This window comes from Giraffa tippelskirchi, chromosome 3, assembly GCF_054371585.1.
Source record: "Giraffa tippelskirchi isolate mGirTip1 chromosome 3, T2T-mGirTip1v1.2.pri, whole genome shotgun sequence".
In the NCBI taxonomy this organism is placed as follows: Eukaryota; Metazoa; Chordata; class Mammalia; order Artiodactyla; family Giraffidae; genus Giraffa; species Giraffa tippelskirchi.
Window position 1 is genome coordinate 148,371,219 of NC_137277.1, and position 20,177 is coordinate 148,391,395.

A 20,177-nucleotide genomic window follows, 5' to 3' on the forward strand; every position below is an offset into this window, starting at 1 on the left:
TATATATATATAAAACAGGATATCTGGACTTCCCAGGTGGCTCAGTGGTAAAGAATCTGCCTGCCAGGCAGGAAACTCAAGTTTGATCCCTGGGTTAGGAAGATCTCCTGGAGAAGGAAATGGCAATCCACTCTAGTATTCTTGCCTGGGAAATCCCATGGACACAGGAGCTTGGCGAGCTCCAAGGGGTCACAAAACAGCTGGACACGACTTGGCAACTAAATAACATCAGGATATCTAATAGATATTTCCATATCAGCATGGATAGATCTAATGCATATACAGTGGCTACATGTGCATTTTTGCATTTTATGGCTCTAAGACTATAGATGTGTGTGTGTGTGTTTTAGAATTCTTTCTCCTCATTCTTTTCCTTTCCTATATCTCTTTCTGATGACTTTACCTGAGACTCAGTGGACTGAATGTGCCAGTTAGTGACTCTGTAGTCACAAGTGTGCAGCTGAGCCTCCAGAAAGGTTAGCATTAATAATCAGAAGAAGAAAATTTTTATGAAACATCTTTCCAAAGAGCTTACCTTGGACCGCCCAAAGATTTGTTTTCCCCATGTAGTTTCTCTTCAAGTCAAGAGTCTTAAAGGCACCACAAGGTTATAGAGAAACTCTTTTTCATCAATGCAAAATCAGAATTCATTTTAGGTCAAATCCGGAGGGTTCCAGGATGCGAGATTTTAGTGGTCATTCCAAGTGATTGAAATGCCAGAGCAGAAAATCCACAGTAATCCAGGGAATCCAGTCAAAACTTTTCACAAAGGCTGACCGGGCATGGGCATGAGTTTCCCTTCTGAAGACAACCCAGTTTGAGTCTTTCAGTATTGCACTGAAAGTCAAACTAGAGGAGAAAGTCACCCCTTCATTCAGACTCTCTTGTGAGAGTTGGAGTTGTGAGATTTGTCCTTTGGAGATGGTGGGGGAAGGTTTGTTTCTTTTGTTGCTATGGAAACAGAACAGCAGCACCTCATTGGCTCAGGCCCTCAGCTCTTAAGAGAGGAGGCTGGAGAAGCAGCCATTAAGAAATTCTCCAAGATGTGAGACAAGATATGCTTAAGACATACTACCGGAGGAGACAGAATTAAGCAGCACTCCTAGGCTTAGTAGGCTGTGGCAGTCGTTTCCAGACAGGATCTGTGATGGGTTTTAAGTTCCTCTGTCACTTGCTCACAGAAACCTAAAACTCTAAAGTAGGCACTTTCTTCCTTGAATTTCAGGCTTTGAAATCTGTTAAAGTACAAATCCCCTGGGGCAGGAGTCCTTTTTCAGTTACCAAGAAGCTCAGATTTTTTGCCTTAAAGAAAGCTGCTTTTACTCATTACAGAAAAAAAGAAGCATGTTTATCAAAGACCAGTAGCTTTTATTTTTATTCTACTGCACCTCACTATATTTTACACATTTTATAATAAAAATTACATGAAATAATACCCTTATTAAATACTATTTTATCTTCTTTTTTTAAATAATTTTAAATTTTTATTTATTTTTAAAAATTTATTTTATATTGGAGTAGAGTTGATTAAAAATGTAGTGTTAGTTTCAGGTGTACAGCAAAGTAATTCAGTTATACATATACATATGTCTATTCTTTTACAAATTCTTTTCCCATCTAGGTTACTACAGAATACTGAGCAGAGTTCCTTGTGCTATACAGTAGGTCCTTGTTGATTATCTATTTTAAATGCAGTAGTGTGTACATGTCAACACCAAACTGCCAATCTATTCCTTCTTGTAACAATTTTTAACAATTCTTTTAGTTAAAATAAAAGCTGATTATAAATCCACCTTTTAGATTTCATGACTCGCTGATGAGTCACAAGCCAAAGCTTTTAAAACATTGTTGTAAGTTCATCCATTGATTCTACTCCATCAGTTCAGTTCAGTTCAGTTGCTCAGTCATGTCAAACTCTTTGCGACTCCATGAACTGCAGAATGCCATGCTTCCCTGTCCATCACTAACTCCCGGAGCTTGCTCAAACTCATGTCCATCGAGTCAGTGATGCCATCCAACCATCTCATCCTCTGTCATCCCCTTCTCCTCCTGCCTTCAATCTTTCCCAGCATCAGGGCCTTTTCTAAGGAGTCGGTTCTTCACATCAGTTGGCCAAAGTATTGGAGTTTCAGCTTCAACATCAGTCCTTCCAATGAACATCCAGGATTGATTTCCTTTAGGATGGACTGGTTGGATCTCCTTGCAGTCCAAGGGACTCTCAAGAGTCTTCTCCAACACCACAGTTCAAAAGCATCAATTCTTCAGCGCTCAGCTTTCTTTATAGTCCAACTCTCACATCCATACATGACTACTGGAAAAACCATACCCTTGGCTAGACGGACCTTTGTTGGCAAAGTAATGTCTCTCCTTTTTAATATGCTGTTTAGGTTAGTCATAGCTTTTCTTTCAAGGAGCAAGCATCTTTTAATTTCATGGCTGCTGTCAACATCTGCAGAGATTTTGAAGCCCCAGAAAATAAAGTCTGTCACTGTTTCCATTGTTTCCCTGTCTATTTGCCATGAAGCAATGGGCCAGATGCCATGATCTTAGTTTTCTGAATGTTGAGCTTTAAGTCTGGTTTTTCACTCTCTTCTCTCACTTTCATTAACAGGCTCTTTAGTTCTTTGCTTTCTGCCATAAGGGTGGTATCATCTGCATATCTGAGGTTATTGATATTTCTCCCACCAATCTTGATTCCAGCTTGTGTTTCATCCAGCCTAGCATTTCTCATGATGTAGTCTGCATATAAGTTAAATAAGCAGGGTGACAATATACAGCCTTGACATACTCCTTTCCCATTTTGGAACGAGTCTGTTGTTCCACGTCCGGTTCTAACTGTTGCTTCTTGACCTGCATACAGATTTCTCAGGAGGCAGGTCAGGTGATCTGGCATTCCCATCTCTTGAAGAATTTTCACAGTTTGCTGTGATCCACACAGTCAAAGCAAGTCAAAGCATGTGGTAAAGCCCTCAATAAAAGCTTCATCATGCTTTACTGAATTTATTAATTGTCTGTTTCCCTATAAGTCTCTAAGTTCTTTGGATCAGGAGAACTTCCACACCTCACAACAGTGCCTGGCACACAATAGACAATAAATATAAGCTGGCGGAATGGAAGGACATGTGCTCATCTTCTCCTTCAAGTATTCCAAAATTACAAGTTGCTACTGAACAACCATTGACAGGAAAATGTTCAGTTCAGTTCAGTTCAGTCGCTCAGTCATGTCCGACTCTTCGCGACCCCGTGAATTGCAGCACACCAGGCCTCCCTGTCCATCACCAACTCCTGTAGTTTACCCAAACTCATGTCCATCGAGTCGGTGATGCCATCCAGCCATCTCATCCTCTGTCGTCCCCTTCTCCTCCTGCTCCCAATCCTTCCCAGCATCAGGGTCTTTTCCAATGAGTCAACTCTTCGCATGAGGTGGCCAAAGTATTGGAGTTTCAGCTTCAGCATCAGTCTTTCCAATGAACATCCAGGACTCATCTCCTTTACGATGGACTGGTTGGATCTCCTTGCAGTCCAAGGGACTCTCAAGAGTCTTCTCCAACACCACAGTTCAAAAGCATCAATTCTTTCATGCTCAGCTTTCTTCACCGTCCAGCTCTCACATCCATACATGACTACTGGAAAAACCAAAGCCTTGACTAGATGGACATTTGTTGGCAAAGTAATGTCTCTGGTTTTTAATATGCTATCTAGGTTGGTCATAACTTTCCTTCCAAGGAGTAAGTGTCTTTTAATTTCGTGGCTGCAATCACCATCTGCAGTGATTTTGGAGCCCCAAAATATAAAGTCTGACACTGTTTCCCCATCTATTTGCCATGAAATGATGGGACCAGATGCCATGATCTTAGTTTTCTGAATGTTGAGCATTAAGCTTTTTCACTCTCCTCTTTGACTTTCATCAAGAGGCTCTTTAGTTCTTCTTCACTTTCTGACATAAGGGTAGTGTCTTCTGCATATCTGAGGTTATTGATATTTCTCCCAGCAATCTTGATTCCAGCTTGCACTTCTTCCAGTCCAGTGTTTCTCATGATGTACTCTGCATATAAGTTAAATAAGCAGGGTGACAATATACAGCCTTGACGTACTCCTTTTCCTATTTGGATCCAGTCTGTTGTTCCATGTCCAGTTCTAACTGTTGCTTCCAGACCTGCATACAGATTTCTCAAGAGACAGGTCAGATGGTCTGGTAGTTCCATCTCTTTCAGAATTTCCCACAGTTTATTGTGATCCACATAGTCAACGGCTTTGGCATAGTCAATAAAGCAGAAATAGATGTTTTTCTGGAACTCTCTTGCTTTTTTGATGATCCAGCAGATGTTGGCAATTTGATCTCTGGTTTCTCTGCCTTTTCTGAAACAAGCTTCAACATCTGGAAGTTCACGGTTCACATATTGCTGAAGCCTGGCTTGGAGAATTTTGAGCATTTACTTTACTAGCATGTGAGATGAGTGCAATTGTTTGGTAGTTTGATCATTCTTCGGCATTGCCTTTCTTTGGGATTGGAATGTAAACTGACCTTTTTCAGTCCTGTGGCCACTGCTGAGTTTTCCAAATTTGCTGGCATATTGAGTGCAGCACTTTCACAGCATCATCTTTGAGGATTTGAAATAGCTCAACTGGAATTCCATCACCTCCACTAGCTTTGTTTGTAGTGATGCTTTCTAAGGCCCACTTGACTTCACATTCCAGGATGTCTGGCTCTAGGTGAGTGATCACACCATCGTGAGTATGTGGGTCATGAAGATCTTTTTTGTACATTTCTTCTGTGTATTCTTGCCACTTCTGCTTAATATCTTCAGATTCTGTTAGGTCCATACCATTTCTGTCCTTTATCAAGCCCATCTTTGCATGAAATATTCCCTTGGTATCTCTAATTTTCACAAGTTCAGGGGAAAAGGTCATGACTTCTTGGAGCTGTTGAGTCTGAGGTGCCAGGAAGACATCCAAGTGGTGAGGTCTGTTACAGAGTTTGTTCCTTGTCTGGGGTGTTCAAAAGAAGAGTCTGGGCAGGAAACACTAGGAGTCTTCAAAGTAGATCATATTTAAACCAAGATGGTGGATGAGATCATACAGGGAAAGGGTGTGTGCAAGAAGAAAAGAAAAGAGAGTCAAGAACAGAGCCCTGAGAAACGATATTTACGATGGTGTTTCTCAAACTGTGGGCCATGTATTAGTTAAAATATGTACAACTATCATGTGAATGATTGTGGCTTAAATCAAAGATGTTCATTAATTTCATGAAATACAAAGTCTGCTGGTCATGCTACCACAGTTGGTGCAGACTCAGAAATATCATTTTAGAAGTGGGTTCTTTCCATTTTTCTGTCCTGCCACCCTCAATGTGTTGTCAGAGGGGAGCCTCATGGTTGCATGGTAGCTGCCATGACTCCAAGTACCATGAGCAGACTGAGTGGTATGTGTGTGTGTCAGTTGCTCATTCGTGTCTGACTCTTTGTGTCCATAGAGTTATGGACTGTAGACTGCCAGGCTCCTCAGTCCATGGGGATTCTCCAGGTAAGAATACTGGAGCGGGTTCCCATTTCCTTCTTCAGGGGATAATCCCAACCCAGGGATTGGACCTGGGACTCCCGCATTGCATGTAGATTCTTTACCATCTGAGCCACCAAGGAAGTCCCAAGATTGTGTGGGGATGACTTCAAAAGCTAAAAGGGAGGGAGAAAAATTACCAAGAGAAAAAGGGGAATGGATTTAGGAGATTGGAGATTTACTTTGAGTCTGTTTATTGGGTAAAAGTTTATCTTTAAAGGCTGTCTTATGCCTTTAAATACAGGATTTGGGTCTTGTGTGGAGAGTGGCTAAAAACAAAGACACAAATGAAGTGGGTAAGGAAAACCCCAGTCATTTGACTGAGGTTCAGCACTGATAACTTTGTGTTTTTTTCCCTCCTTTCCTTTTTTTAGACATGAGGACAACTTTAACAGCTCTAAAACAGCAGAAGGGACAGACATGAAAGCTTCTAGGAGCTAAGTGTTAACTGCTCTCTTTTCGGTTGAATGTAGGGACACTTTGGCATTGCATAAAAAGCTCTTTCCAAAAGACCCCATAAGGGGATTGAAGCTTCTCAAGTTCCTAGTAACTTTCCCCAAAGCAATCTGTCTTAGTATTTGGAATGGAGGTGGAGGCCAAAATACCAACAGAATAACCAAGTATAAGCTGAATAAATGAATGAGAGAAACAGGGACTTAACAATTCACACATCATCAAAATTAGTTTGCACATTGGTTGGGGAAATGGGCACCATCTTCTGTAACACTGCAGACCTCATGAAGTGGCAAATGTGATCAGCTGGTGATCGTTTACAAGCTTCCTTCCCATTCATGTAGCTGTTTGGTGGCTGTAAGAGAATATTCCCAGTGTGGAAAAGTCAGTGTTACTCTTAAGGAGCTTGTCACTATTTTCATTTCTCTTTGATCATTCCTTGTCTTTCAAGATGAATTAAGGGTGCTAAGCTAAATCCCAGAGACTCATTCAATAGTTTCCAAATGGCCCCCAGCCAGGGAGCCACAGGAATCATGCACAAGCCTGCAGTGCCACCCTCACCTAGACAGGGAGGCCGCTGCCCTGAGCCCTGGACTTTAGAAGGCTCTGTGTTTCACAGGTATGCTCAAACACCTAACTTTGTTAAAGAGCACATGGGCACTTGATCTTGCACTCAGTTTTAGGATAGCAGGACCTGCAACCCTAAACATCCATTCTCATCATAAACATCATCAAGCCCCAGGGGAACGCTTCTAGCCATCTCTTGCCCTTTATCTTCAGAACAAAAGATGCCCGTGACCACATGCTATAAATGTTTTTGGGTTGTTCCACTGCTAAGTCAGAGATCCTGCTTTGGAATGCAGAAGGGACTGGGGCAAGAGCAGTGAGGTGAAAGGGAACTTGTTCAAAAACTCTTAGAAAGATTGAATGCTTGGATTCACCCATAATGAGATACTGTTTCCCAGTGATGCTGAGTATTCATTTTTGCTTCATGTTTTCATTTGTAATTCCACAGGTGCTCATATATCGGAGTGGTAGTTGGCAAGAACTACATATTGTGGCTGAAGAGCATTTTGCAGTATGGGTCCTGATTATCTGTAAACATATTTATGTATAAAGGTCTAGATGGAATGCAAATAAATCATGGTGCGAATTGTTCACATTATTGTATGAATTTTGTGGTTGCTTTGAGAGATGGTGAAATGCTGTAAAAGTGGTAATGAATTAAATGAAATCAAAATACATTGTAATTTTCTGGCCCATTGTACTGTTTGAATGTGATGTGAAATTCTTGCTTTTAAACAATTTTGCTGAGAAGGTAAAAAAAATTAAATTTAACGGAATTAAACTTTTTAACATATTTGACATTTATACTTTTTTCTCTAACTTCTCACATCACCTTTGATGTGTTTCACTCACATTTTCTTTTTTTTTTTTCCTTTTTTATTTTTATTTATTTATTTATTTATTTTTAATAAATTTATTTATTTTAGTTGGGGGCTAATTACTTTACAATATTGTAATAGTTTTTGCCATACATTGACATGAATCAGCCATGGGTTTACATGTGTTCCCCTTCCTGGACCCCCCACCCACCTCCCTCCCCATCCCATCCTTCTGGATCATCCCATTGCCCCGGCCCTGAGCCCTTGTCACATGCATCGAACATGGAATGGTGTTCTGTTTCACATATGATAATATACATATTTCAATGCTATTCTCCCAGAACGTCCCACCCTCACCTTCTCCCTCAGAGTCCATAAAATTGTTCCATGCATCTGTGTCTCTTATTCTGTCTCGCATATAGGGTTATCGTTACCATCTTTCAAATTCCATATATATGCATTAGTATACTGTATTGTTGTTTTTCTTTCTGGCTTACTTCACTCTGTATAATGGGCTCCAGTTCCATCCATCTCAGTAGAACCGATTCAAATGTATTTTTTTTAATGGCTGAGTAATATTCCATTGTGTATATGTACCACAGCTTCCTTATCCATTCGTCTGCTGATGGACATCTAGGTTGCTTCCATGTCCTGGCTATTGTAAACAGTGCTGCGATGAACATTGGGGTACATGCGTCTCTTTCAATTCTGGTTTCCTCGGTGTATATGCCCAGCAGTGGGATTGCTGGGTCATATGGCAGTTCTATTCCCAGTTTTTTAAGGAATCTCCACACTGTTCTCCATAGTGGCTGTACTAGTTTGCATTCCCACCAACAGTGTAAGAGGGTTCCCTTTTCTCCACACCCTCTCCAGCATTTATTGCTTGTAGACTTTTGGATAGCAGCCATTCTGACTGGTGTGAAATGATACCTCATTGTGGTTTTGATTTGCATTTCTCTAATAATGAGTGATGTTGAGCATCTTTTCATGTGTTTGTTAGCCATCTGTATGTCTTCTTTGGAGAAATGTCTGTTTAGTTCTTTGGCCCATTTTTTGATTGGGTCGTTTATTTTTCGGGAATTCAGCTGCAGAAGTTGCTTGTATATTTTTGATATTAATTGTTTGTCTGTTGCTTCATTTGCTATTATTTTCTCCCATTCTGAAGGCTGTCTTTTCACCTTGTTTATAGTTTCCTTTGTTGTGCAAAAGCTTTTAATTTTAATTAGGTCCCATTTGTTTATTTTTGCTTTTATTTCCAATATTCTGGGAGGTGGGTCATGGAGGATCCTGCTGTGATTTATGTCGGAGAGTGTTTTGCCTACGTTTTCCTCTAGGAGTTTTATTGTTTCTGGTCTTACGTTTAGATCTTTAATCCATTTTGAGTTTATTTTTGCACTCACATTTTCTTATGCTGAAGAATAAAGCACTTCATGCCTGACAGTTGTGTTTTGGCATCTTTGGCAAACCTGCCCAGCACTTGTTCATTTAAATTTTTTTTGTTTTTGGCATTTTAGCCTTACTTCATAAAAACTAATGAAAAAAGAAAAAAGAAAAACAATACTAGCATAACTCAAACATATAACAAAAACAGAGACGAAAGGCAACAGAATGCTGAAAGCCTCAAATCTTTAGCCTTAGTTCAGCAGGTTTTTGAACTTCAAACACATCCACTGATAATCATTTATGAAAGAAAACACAATCAGAGATGCTGGGAATATCACTAAATCATATATCAAAGAAGTGGAGACTCATTTCTCACAAAATGCTCATATGAGCTTTAAAAAAATACAGCAGTTAAAATGTGACAGAGAAAAAAGAACATCAAAGAATCTTTTCTATTAAAATCCAACAATTTTCAAATTTAATTTCTTGGAAAGTTTCTAAATAGTTAAGTATCAATAATCAGTTGTGGGCCATCAGAAATGAATTGCTTCATACTTCCTGAGTCTTTTCAAATTAAGGTTCTGCATATCAACAACTTGCGGTTTCATTTTTTTGTTGCTGATGCTTTGCTGAGGAAACAATATGGTTATTCTATTTAAAAAATCTAAGAAAATACAGTAATATCTGTTTACTACTCATGACTATTGTTGGTTTGGCAAACAGAGCTTGTTCTCTGTACCCAAAACAACATAACAGAAAGGAAAGACTTAATGCAGGATTATCTGTGAAAAGAACTGGGACAAAACCACAGAAAGACAAAGGAAAATTTAAGAAGATACTCATGTTTATTATCTGATTTACATTTGACAAAGCAAAGGTAGGTGCACAAAGAGCTGTTTGACAAAGTCAAGCCCCAGATATCAAACTACAGTATCTCACTGGCAGCCGCAGAGGGCCGCACGCCACTCCCTGAAGGCAAGTCAGCCACTAGGTGTCGATGCTACTGTGCTGCGCTCAGGGTACAGGCTTCAGGCAACCAACATCAGAGGAGTGAGCCGCTAAACACCAAGAGCTCTGGTTCCAGATGTCAAGAGTCAGTGTTTGAACAACAAGTACTAATTAAGTACCAGAAAAAATGACAGGCTTTGAATACTGTATAAAAATACACCTTTTCTAGAGAACAGGCTCTTGTGAGCTGCCGATAACATGCCTCCCTTTGTCAAAGTCTGTTTATTCAGGTCAAATCAAGGACATAGAGTACAAAATTTTTTTAAAAAACTACTTTAACAATGGTCATTAACTTTTTTCCAAGACCCATGGGTAAAGCTATTTACATAAGATTTGGGATCATGATAATTCTGGAGAACTTTTAATTCTGAGTTCACAGGGAAGTATGCCTCCTAGTAGGCAACAGAATACTCAGAAATACCTGAGGTATAATCATTGACAACCTTCAGAAGAAAAAAGAAAGATCGGCGTTTTCCAAACTGGCATTAAAGTACCTACACAGTGGATACAGGAAAATTAAAATGTGAACAGTGCTAAAGCATAACAGATAAATTAAGAAAGAACTTGCTACAAGGCTCCAGTTCTTACTATCCTTTATACACAATTTCATTATAATAGAGAGTCTCAGGCAGTATTCAAAAATGATTTTAGGTGGAAATTTCAAAAACAACAAGACCCAATTTCAAAACAGGATTCATTTCTAGAGACAAGCAAGCATCAGTTTATAATCCTTGTGTTTCTGGTGGAACAGCAACATCAGTTTAATTTTCAAAAACCAAAGTCTGCTTTTCTTTAATCAGACGGGCTTATTTGGCTGTGAATACGCTCTTGCCCTGCCTCTAAAGCGATCATTTTAGCATCAGTTATTTTAAAAGTATACTAATTATACACAACATGCCCAAATCTTGCTTAATTTATAGCTGTTTATACAATATACATAAACTCTGATAATTTAACCCTTTGTACTACTCTCTGGCCTACATTTTCCTAGATCCAGATGTTTCTCGGCAACTGGCAATAGGAAGATTACTTTCTTAGAGAATAAATAAAAAGCTTAAAGAATTGTCTAAAATAAGCACCCCAGAGTTACTTTATGAAGTAGAAACTCAAATATTATCATTTAAAATGGGAATATTTTAGAAATTGAAACATCAGGAATTCTTCTGGTTCACATTCAGGACACTGACATTCACTTACATACCAGCTGGAATCCTTTCTGAACATCTACGTATACAGTCTTCTGACTTCAGAAGGACTGAGCAAAGGGGAGAGAATAGGGAGAGGACACTCTCACTTTATGTTTTTGAGAAATTTATTTAGAAAAGTCTTATTAAAAGATCTTTAAAAAGCACAAAAAACTCACACATTTTACTACTGCATGTGTATTTGGAGCACATGAAGCAGCTCGAGAAGAGAGAAGGCCCTCCTCTGGCCTGTAACAGGTGTACGGATGGGAGCCCCAGGAGCAACACTCCCATCAAGAATTCTTCAGAAAATGGCCTTTCACTTTAAGTCAGAACAAAGGGGCAAAACATCTGCTAATGAAACACTGAAAAGATCAAGTAACATGCCTCCCCTTTTCAAAAGTAACTAGCCCCCTTCTAGCTTCTCTCCATTATGCCTTTTGTGTGATGGCATTTCTTTCTGAACTGCACAGCCGAGATAAAGACCCTGGTCAGCAATACTCAAAAAACAGGTCGGTTTCTTTCTAATTCACAGCCTTGCATCACACTGCTGGAAGCTGTAACCTAATCCCCGAGTTTCACTTTGCCATTTCAAAGTTAAAAACAAAAACAGAATCCCAGAGAAAAAACAAAAGCGTTGACATTCCCATTAAAAAGTTCATTCTCTAATTCTAGAGATATCAAGAAAAAGGCAAATGTGTCTTAATTTTATATTAAAAAACAATCTCAAAGCAAGCACCTGGGTTTTACTTCAGTTTATAATAATAGACTGTGCCTGAGAATTTTTGTGCAAATACATGTCATCCTTCATTAAAAACATGCATAGCATATTTTGGAAAAAGTTTACCTGCAATCAACTTTTCTTACAAAAAACCTTACAGACATAAATATACAACATTCTCAAATTCCTAGTGATTGCACTTCTGGTTTAACCCTTTCAGCCTCCAAGGACATTTGAAAGACATGTAACTATGTTCATACACCTTGGTCATTGCATTTATTCAGAAGAAATACTCTGAAAACAAGATTCCTTGGTTCCCATGTACCCACACTTTCCTTCTTAAAATAAATCCTTCCTACCCCCATCCCCAACTTACGTTGTTTGAGGGGGATACTGTATAAAAATACAAATTAAAAAACTGAACACTTATTAATCACAAATGCAAAAGGAATGTGGATGACGTTTGGGCTCCCAGGGGTTCAAAGGCCTGAAAACAGAAAGCAAAAAGGGAGTCTCCACTACTCTGATCTTATGAAAAAGGTGAAATTCCTTGTTTGATAATGCAGTGAGCCTACTTTCTGATGGATGTGTAATTTAACCAGACGTTAACAGGGGCCAACATAAAAGCCATATCACTGTTGTCTCAGTCACAGACCAAGTTTACCCCAGCAACCTTCTGGAACAGCTTTCTAAAGGCAGTGGTCCAAGCTACTCCTTCTATCCCACCTCCTAACCTAGGTCCTTCCTGCTTACGCTCACCAGAAGTAAGTGTACTAGGAAGTTCAGTATTTCTGGTGTGTTTCAATGTTACTGGATTTATTTTCTAGTCACTTTTTATTTTCAAGACAAGAAAAACCAACTGAAGGACCTTTCTTCTTTCAATCTTTCTTCTTTCCCTTGCCTCCAAATACTCATGACCCATTCATTTATACTTTCAAGTTATCAGACAGACCTCATGCTAATCCTGTTTCCATTCTTCTACCCTCCCCTTTCTACATTCACAATCCTTCTGCGACATTCCTTTTCTCTCAGACAAGACTACATATAATCAGTGCAAATCTTTCCTTCATGTGCTAACTTGATAAGGGATCAGTCAACTGCTGAACCTCAATTCTCCTTCAGGATGTCCATTTTGGGGGATGATGTGCAAACTGGGGTGCTGAAGCTACCCATCATGACTGGAAGACTCTGATTCCTTCTCAGTCCACTCAGTAAATTGCTCCCTGAATTTAAATAGACAGCAGAGTTTGGTCTTTGAAGACCATTTTCTGCCTCTTGGCTTCTTCCATTTGCCTGGGCCTTGGGGGTCTTGATCACTCTGGCTATCCCCAGTCTCTTCAGCCTGTCCACTAAGTTCATCTTCAACTGGCCAACATCTGGAGGGTTTCGGGATGGTCTCAGGCCATACATCTCTTGGAGGAATGTTTCAGCTGGTCGGGAGGCCAAAAAATTTTCGGAGAGATGCACTCGAGGCTCCACGGGCAAAGGAAAAGGGCAAGGTGAATGAGAGGGTGAATTTGGTGGTGTGGAAGGGGTAGACAGGCCTCGAGGGAGAGGCTGGAGGAGGGGGTTCTCTGAAACTGGGCTGTGGTACACTTTAGCGGAGATGCCTCGCTCCTGTAGAAGTTTGGCCAAGCTCATGGTGCTGCTGAAGGTTACGGTGGAATCTCGTCGGTTAGTGATAGATTCACCAATGCTGAGCCTGTAGGACATGGCAGGAGAATTCACCACCGTGTTTGATGAACTGCTACCATTGCTTCCACAGGATAAGGAAGGGAAGCCAGAGCTTTACAAAGGAAAAAAAAAAAAGCAGGAGGGAGTGTTTAAGAATAAAAAGTAATCCGAAGTGAGCATTTAAGGTAATTATAATAGTTATCCATAGCAAATGTAGAGGAACAGGTGACACATCAGTATCTGAGGAATGAAAATTCTGATGTGTTACTTCAAAGATTAGTTATTTGTAATTTAGTCATTAACTGACTGAAACATATTTATTTTCACAGAATATGAAAAAGTTTACTATACTCTTAGATAAATTTATTCTTAAATTTTTTTTTTTTTTTTCATACCATGCTTTTATTTTCCTTTTTAAAATTGATTCTTATAGTTTCACTATTAAAAAAAACCAATGCATAATAGAAGAAAATGGTAAAATAGAACAATAAGAAGTCACCATCTGCACATGATGTGCTTTATAATCTTTTACATTTATTCTAAAGTTAGATGACATTGCAGGATAAATTCTGTATCTTATTTTTAACCTACTATTATATTAAAGAATTTTCCATGTTGTCATCTTTTTTAATTTATAAATGATATTATGCCTATGCATGATTTAATATTTTCAAACTTATACTCTTTACTAAACAAAAATATCACATTATTATTTTATGTTGTGTAATGAGATTCTCAGGGAAACTGAATTTGACATATGCATAAAAGGGAGAGCTATGGCTTCACCATTATTACCAAGCTGAGGATTTGAGCAAATTATTGAATCTCCCTTAGTATTCTTAAATTTTAACTCTAAAATATGTTACCTGTGGAAATATAACTAAAATTTATAATTAAAAAAATCAAAGAAATTTAAATACTGAAGAAAATAAACTTTAGAAATTTTTATTAATATATCCATTCTGTAAAGCAAAATGTACCAAAAGATGATAACCCAGAGTTAAACAATTCTTCAACCCTTTAGAAAATACAATTTTTCAAAATTAAATCTAAGATGCTCTTTGAAGGAGAAACTTAATTCTTCATAATATTTTAATTATTCTAAATAATTAAATATTTTAAAATTATTTTAATAATCATTCTTTTATACTTCTAGTTAACATTATCCCTGCAATGTTCTAGGTCTCCCTGGAAACTACCGTAGATTCTTTTGGGAATTGCTAGGATAGAAACTGCAGCAATATTGTTGTTAGCCTGTGTTATTGTTCTAGCCTGTGTAGTACACAATTTGGACTGCCCAGAGGTTTCTGCCTTTGCCCTCAGCGTCTGGGAGGTAATCTATGCCATGTTTGCTAGAAGTATGTTTGTTCAGGAAGGAGGCTGGCCACACTAGCTAGATCTTGGGGTGGACTTGGCCATAGCCTGTAGTTGTAGGGTGGGGACTGGCCATGCCAGAAAAACTAACCATGTGATTCAGGGTCGAAGCTTTGGGTCAATGGACCTGGAGGTGAGTTATTATATTTATAGTGAGTTATAACTATATGGGTCATCAATCATGCCTTACACAGTGAAACCTCAGTAAAAAATCTGGACCCTGAAGCTTAGGTGAACTTCCCTGGTTGGCAGTACTCTGTGTGCACTGTCAAACATCAATTCCAGGAAAGTAATGAATCCTAAGGAAGCTTCATGTGTAGTCTTCCCAGACTCTGACCTGTCAGAGTCTCTTCCTTCAGTTAATTTTATCCTGTAACCTTTCCCTGTAATAACTAGTAACCACATGCATGATAGTTTTCAGTGAGTTCTGTGAGTCCTTCTAGAATATCAATCAAACAAGAGCATGGTTTTGGGAATCTCCTGAACTTGCAGGTGGTATCAGAACTGAGGGCAGTCTTGTATGGAGAACTAGTTCCTCCAGTTGTTCAGTTTGGCTAATTCTCTGTATAGGCTCAGTTGGGTCATTTACTACCTCTCTATCCTTGGACCAGTCACCCAAATGTTCTATGCCTCACTGTCTTCATTTAGACACTACATACTCACTCTTTGTCTACTTCAAAGAGTTATAATCATCAAATGAGAAAATACAATGTGAAAATATTCTGAAGGCAAATTATCACAGAACATTAAAATTCTAGGAATTAAAACAACAGTAATTAAAAAAAGAAATTTAGTAAAACATATTTGAAGAAAGAAGTAAGGACTCCAACTGCCCAGCCCCTCTTACCTGGGGGTAACCTGAGTGATATCAGAGGGATGTAATATCCTGCAGGTGGTGAAGGTAAATGTCGAGTTTGTGCAGGACAGACACTTGCCTGGGTTTGAGGTTGCAACTGAAGTGAGGAATTTTAGGGAATCAAACACAAAATTGAAAGACTAGGTTACTAATGTAGAAAGTTCATTATTAATAATACAACATTTATCAAGTGTCTTTTATACAAAAATTCCACAATCTAGAAATGAAATATACACACTGTAATAGTATCCACTGATCAGTACATAGCTGAATCCTTCAATAATTTGAAATTGTAATTCAAAAGGATTTAAAACAGCTTAGAAACAAGTGAAAAACACATTCTGAAAAAAAAATATTAATATCAAACCAAACCAAGAACTAGTCATCCAGTCTTTCTAGCCAAACTACTCCAGTGGTTCTCAACGTGTGATTTGCACCATGTTATGGGATCTACAGGTCAGAACTACTTTCACACCAACACTAAGATGCTGTCTGTGTTTCCTACTGGGCTGGCATTTGCACTGCTGATGCAAAGGTAACAGTGGGTAAAGCTATTGGCTCCTGAGCACAAATCAGGGCAAAAGCACCAAGTGGCACTAGCATCTCTCACTGCTGTCCAATTATGGTAGCAAAGGAAAAAAAAGGCCAAATTCACATAAAAATGCCCTTGATGAAGCAGTATAAATTATTAAATCTTGGCCCTTGAATCTTTTTAATATTTTGTGTGATGAAATGGGAAGTAAGTATTAAGATCTTCTTTGCAGCATGCAGAGATACAATGCTTACATGAAGGAAAAGCACAAGTGCAATTAAGTTTTATATTTTTTGACAGAACACCATTTTTACTTGAAAGAACAATTAATACAAAAACTACAGTTATTCAGATTTGAATGTCTGGCAACATTTTTTTTTAACTTTTTATTTATATTGAGGAATAATAATAATGAGGACTAATAATGTGAGAGTTTCAGGTGGACAGCAAAGGGACTCAGCCAAACATACACATGTATTCCATTCTCCCCCAAACTTCCCTCTCATTCAGACCATGTAACATTGAGCAGAATTCCCTGTGTTATACAGTATGGCAACATTTTCTTGAAAAAGAATGTAGTGAGCCTGTCTCTCCAAGAAAATAGCTGAAAGGATTTGCTGCCGGTGACAAAATTTGAGCTTTGAAATGAAAATGACTGTTTTGGTAGACTTGAACCCATCACTGAGAGCTTGAAAACTTCCTAGTACTAAAAGACTTACCCAATGAGATAGGCGGGTTCATGTAAAATCATTACATGATTTTATTGTATTATATAATGAAATGTGTCAACATTTGGAAGATCTGCATAACTTAGTGAACCTATATTTTCCAAATGACCAGTGCATGATGTTATAAAATCATGCATGGGTAAAAGATGTATTCAGAGTGTAGAACAGATTAATAGATTTTAATGTAACAAAGTACGAAAAGTTTTAGATTTACCTTGCTATAAACCTTAAAGAAACTACCACTTATCAAGTTTTGGTGTAATATTCACAAATATCTGAAAAGGCTATTAAAACACATTTTCCTTTTCCAACCAGATATCTGTGTGAGGCTATGCTTTCTTTCTTTTTTTAAACTTTAAGTTCTTTTTATTTTATTGAGGTATAGTTGATTGACAATGTGTTATTTTCAGGTATACAGCAAAATGATTCAATTATATACATAAATATATATTATATTCTTTTCCCTTATAGATTATTGCAAAATATTGAGTATAGTGCCCTGTGCTGTAAATTTGGTCCTTTAGGTCCTTGTTGGTTATTGATTTTATATAATAGTCGTAGTGTGTATCTGTTAATTCCAAACTTCGAATTTATCCCTCCCTTCCGCCTTTCTTTTTTGGTAAACATAAGTTTGTTTCCTACATCTGTGGATCTATTTCTGTTTTGTATATAAGTTCATTAATATTAATCTCTAAAAAATTCCACATATAAGCAATATCATATAATATTTGTCTTTCTCTATCTTGCATACTTCCCTTAGTATGAGAATATCTAGGTCCATCCATATTGCTGCAAACACCATTATTTCATTCTTTCTTATGGCTGAATAATTCTGTTGTATTATGTAAATATATATATCACATCTTCTTTATCTATGCATCTGTTGATGGACATTTAGGTTGCTTCCATGTCTTGGTTATTGTAAACAGTGCTGCAATGGATACTGGGGTGCATGTAGCTTTTCAAATTAATGTTTTCTCTATATACCCAGGAATGGGATTGCAGGATCATATGATAGCTTTATTTTTAGTCTTTTAAGGAACTTTCATACTGCTGTCCATAGTGGCTGTACCAATTTACATTCCCAACAGTGTAGGATTCCTTTTTCTCCACACCCTCTCCAGCATTTATTATTCGCAGATTTTTTGATGATGGCAAGGCTATATTTTCTTGAAGTGTGCATGCTCAGTCACTTCAGTCATGTCCAACTCTCTGCGATCCTATGGACTACAGCCCACCAGGCTCCTCTGCCCGTGGGATTCTTCAGGCAGGAATACTGGAGTAGGTTGCCATGCCCTCCTCTAGAGGATCTTCCCAACTCATGGATCAAGCCCATATCTCCTGTGTCTCCTGCATTGCAGGTGGATTCTTTACCCCCTGGGCCAACTGGGAAGCCTGTATTTTCTTCATACTCTCAATCAAAACAACATATTGTAATAGACTGAATGTAGATACTGACACAAGAATCCTGATATCTTCTATTAATCTGTAAATTAGGGACTTGCAAAATTATAAAACTAAACCATTTTTCTCACTACTTGAAAAAATACAGCTGTTTTTCATAAAATATATTATTTGTGTTAATATGTAACTATTTTAAAATAATGAGTTAATAAATATTTTTATAATTTCTCAGTTTTTATTTCTAATATGGTAAATTATGAGTAGATACAACCCACACAGACATGCTCTCTGGAATTCTTCATGATTTTTAAGAATGTAAAGATGGGATGGGGAGGGAGGCAGGGGGGAATATTCAAGTGAGAGGAGACATGGGTTAACCTATGTCTGATACATGTTGATTTTTGGTAGAAACCAACACAATACTATAAAGCAATTATCCTTCAATTAAAAAAAAAAGAGTGTAAAGAGATGCTGAATCCTAAAGGTTTGTGAACCACTGACTGAATTGCTCTCTCCTCTCTGCCTGATCTATTTATGCAGGTTGGCTAAGACATGGACAGAATCAGAAGGAGCACTTATGCTATACATTTCTACTACCCTATTTTCAAGATGAGTACACTCCAGTAAGACTTAAGTAGAGGCAGTCAGCTGACCATACAGTGATGCAGAAAGCAAAGTACTACTGGTTACAAGCTATACTCTTCTCACCTGTAACTGGACCACCAGCTGAAGTCATGGGTGGCAGGAAGATTCCTGTTACTGGCGGGGATATTGATGTTTTCTGTTCCACTTGAAGAGGTTGCTGAACCTGAAAAGTGATACCTTCCTCTTCATCTTCTTCTAAATCTGAGAGGTGATAGATGGCATCCTTGGGCAATTGGGTAAAGCCTTTAGTGATGACACCTGGTCGTGGGTCAAGAATGGTTCCTAAATTTGGTTGAGCAAGCTGCTGCCATTGATGCAGAGTTTGTGATCCTGAGTATGCAAACAAAAAAAGGAACATGTTTTAAATTTCCCACAAATATTAAATCTTGAAAGAAGCTAAAATTACGTGTGTAAAAAAGTAATGATAATAATAAAACTGCTTTTTTGGTCTTAATATTTTGGTAAAATTTGTACACTGAAGTTTGGTAAAAGTTGTACACTGAAAACTAACAAATGCTAAAGGTATGAATAACCATCTTTTTATTTCAAAAGTTAACTTTAAAAAGGACATCTAAAGCAGGGGTGAAAAAATCAAGTCAACATGCTTAATAGGAACTAGGATGCTGAGGCAGTGATGAGAAGAAAGATATGTACAATGTGGGGTGCTGTTTTTCCAGGTGACAAAAATCAATATTCCTTTGTTTTGGAACTATGCTTACAAACTTTGAACTCAAAAGCTAGGCTCCTAGGTTGGAAGGCATATTGAATTACAGTGATTTTTTTGTATACTTCTCCACTGTGTTCATGTCCTTCCACCAGGATCTCAGGGAGAGTAGGAAAACAAAGGAAATGATAAAAGGAGGACATATCCCCACTGTTTCTGTCTGCAAATGCTCATAATAAACTGTGGAAAATTCTGAAAGAGATGGGAATACCAGACCACCTGACCTGCCTCTTGAGAAACCTGTATGCAAGTCAGGAAGCAACAGTTACAACTGGACATGGAACAGCAGACTGGTTCCAAATAGGAAAAGGAGTACGTCAAGGCTGTATATTTGTCACCCTGCTTATTTAACTTCTATGCAGAGCACATCATGAGAAACGCTGGGCTGCAAGAAGCACAAGCTGGAATCAAGATTGCTGAGAGAAATATCAATAACCTCAGATATGCAGATGACACCACCCTTATGGCAGAAAGTGAAGAAGAACTAAAGAGCCTCTTGATGAAAGTGAAAGAGGAGAGTGAAAAAGTTGGCTTAAAGCTCAACGCTCAG

At 38.2% G+C, this 20,177-nt stretch overlaps 2 protein-coding genes across 11 annotated transcripts in view; both read right to left on the minus strand.

Moving 5' to 3' along the window:
* Nucleotides 1-926, minus strand: part of FLACC1 (flagellum associated containing coiled-coil domains 1) — a 36,292-nt gene extending 35,366 nt beyond the window's left edge. For all 4 annotated transcript variants that reach the window (XR_014079998.1, XM_081581884.1, XM_081581882.1 and 1 more), the window contains exon 1: nucleotides 536-926. The gene's annotated coding sequence lies outside the window, so the exon portion shown is untranslated. The remainder of the gene's footprint in view (nucleotides 1-535) is intronic.
* Nucleotides 927-9,603: 8,677 nt separating this feature from the next.
* TRAK2 (trafficking kinesin protein 2) overlaps nucleotides 9,604-20,177 on the minus strand; it is a 67,598-nt gene continuing 57,024 nt past the window's right edge. For 6 of the 7 annotated variants that reach the window (XM_081581892.1, XM_081581891.1, XM_081581890.1 and 3 more), the window contains 3 exons: nucleotides 18,967-19,233; nucleotides 15,586-15,691; nucleotides 9,604-13,476 (listed from right to left, as the gene is read on the minus strand). In XM_081581892.1, coding sequence (XP_081438018.1) covers nucleotides 12,798-13,476; nucleotides 15,586-15,691; nucleotides 18,967-19,233 — 1,052 coding nt within the window. In that variant the 3' untranslated portion in view covers nucleotides 9,604-12,797. The remainder of the gene's footprint in view (nucleotides 13,477-15,585; nucleotides 15,692-18,966; nucleotides 19,234-20,177) is intronic. The other variant, XR_014079999.1, reaches the window with a different exon arrangement.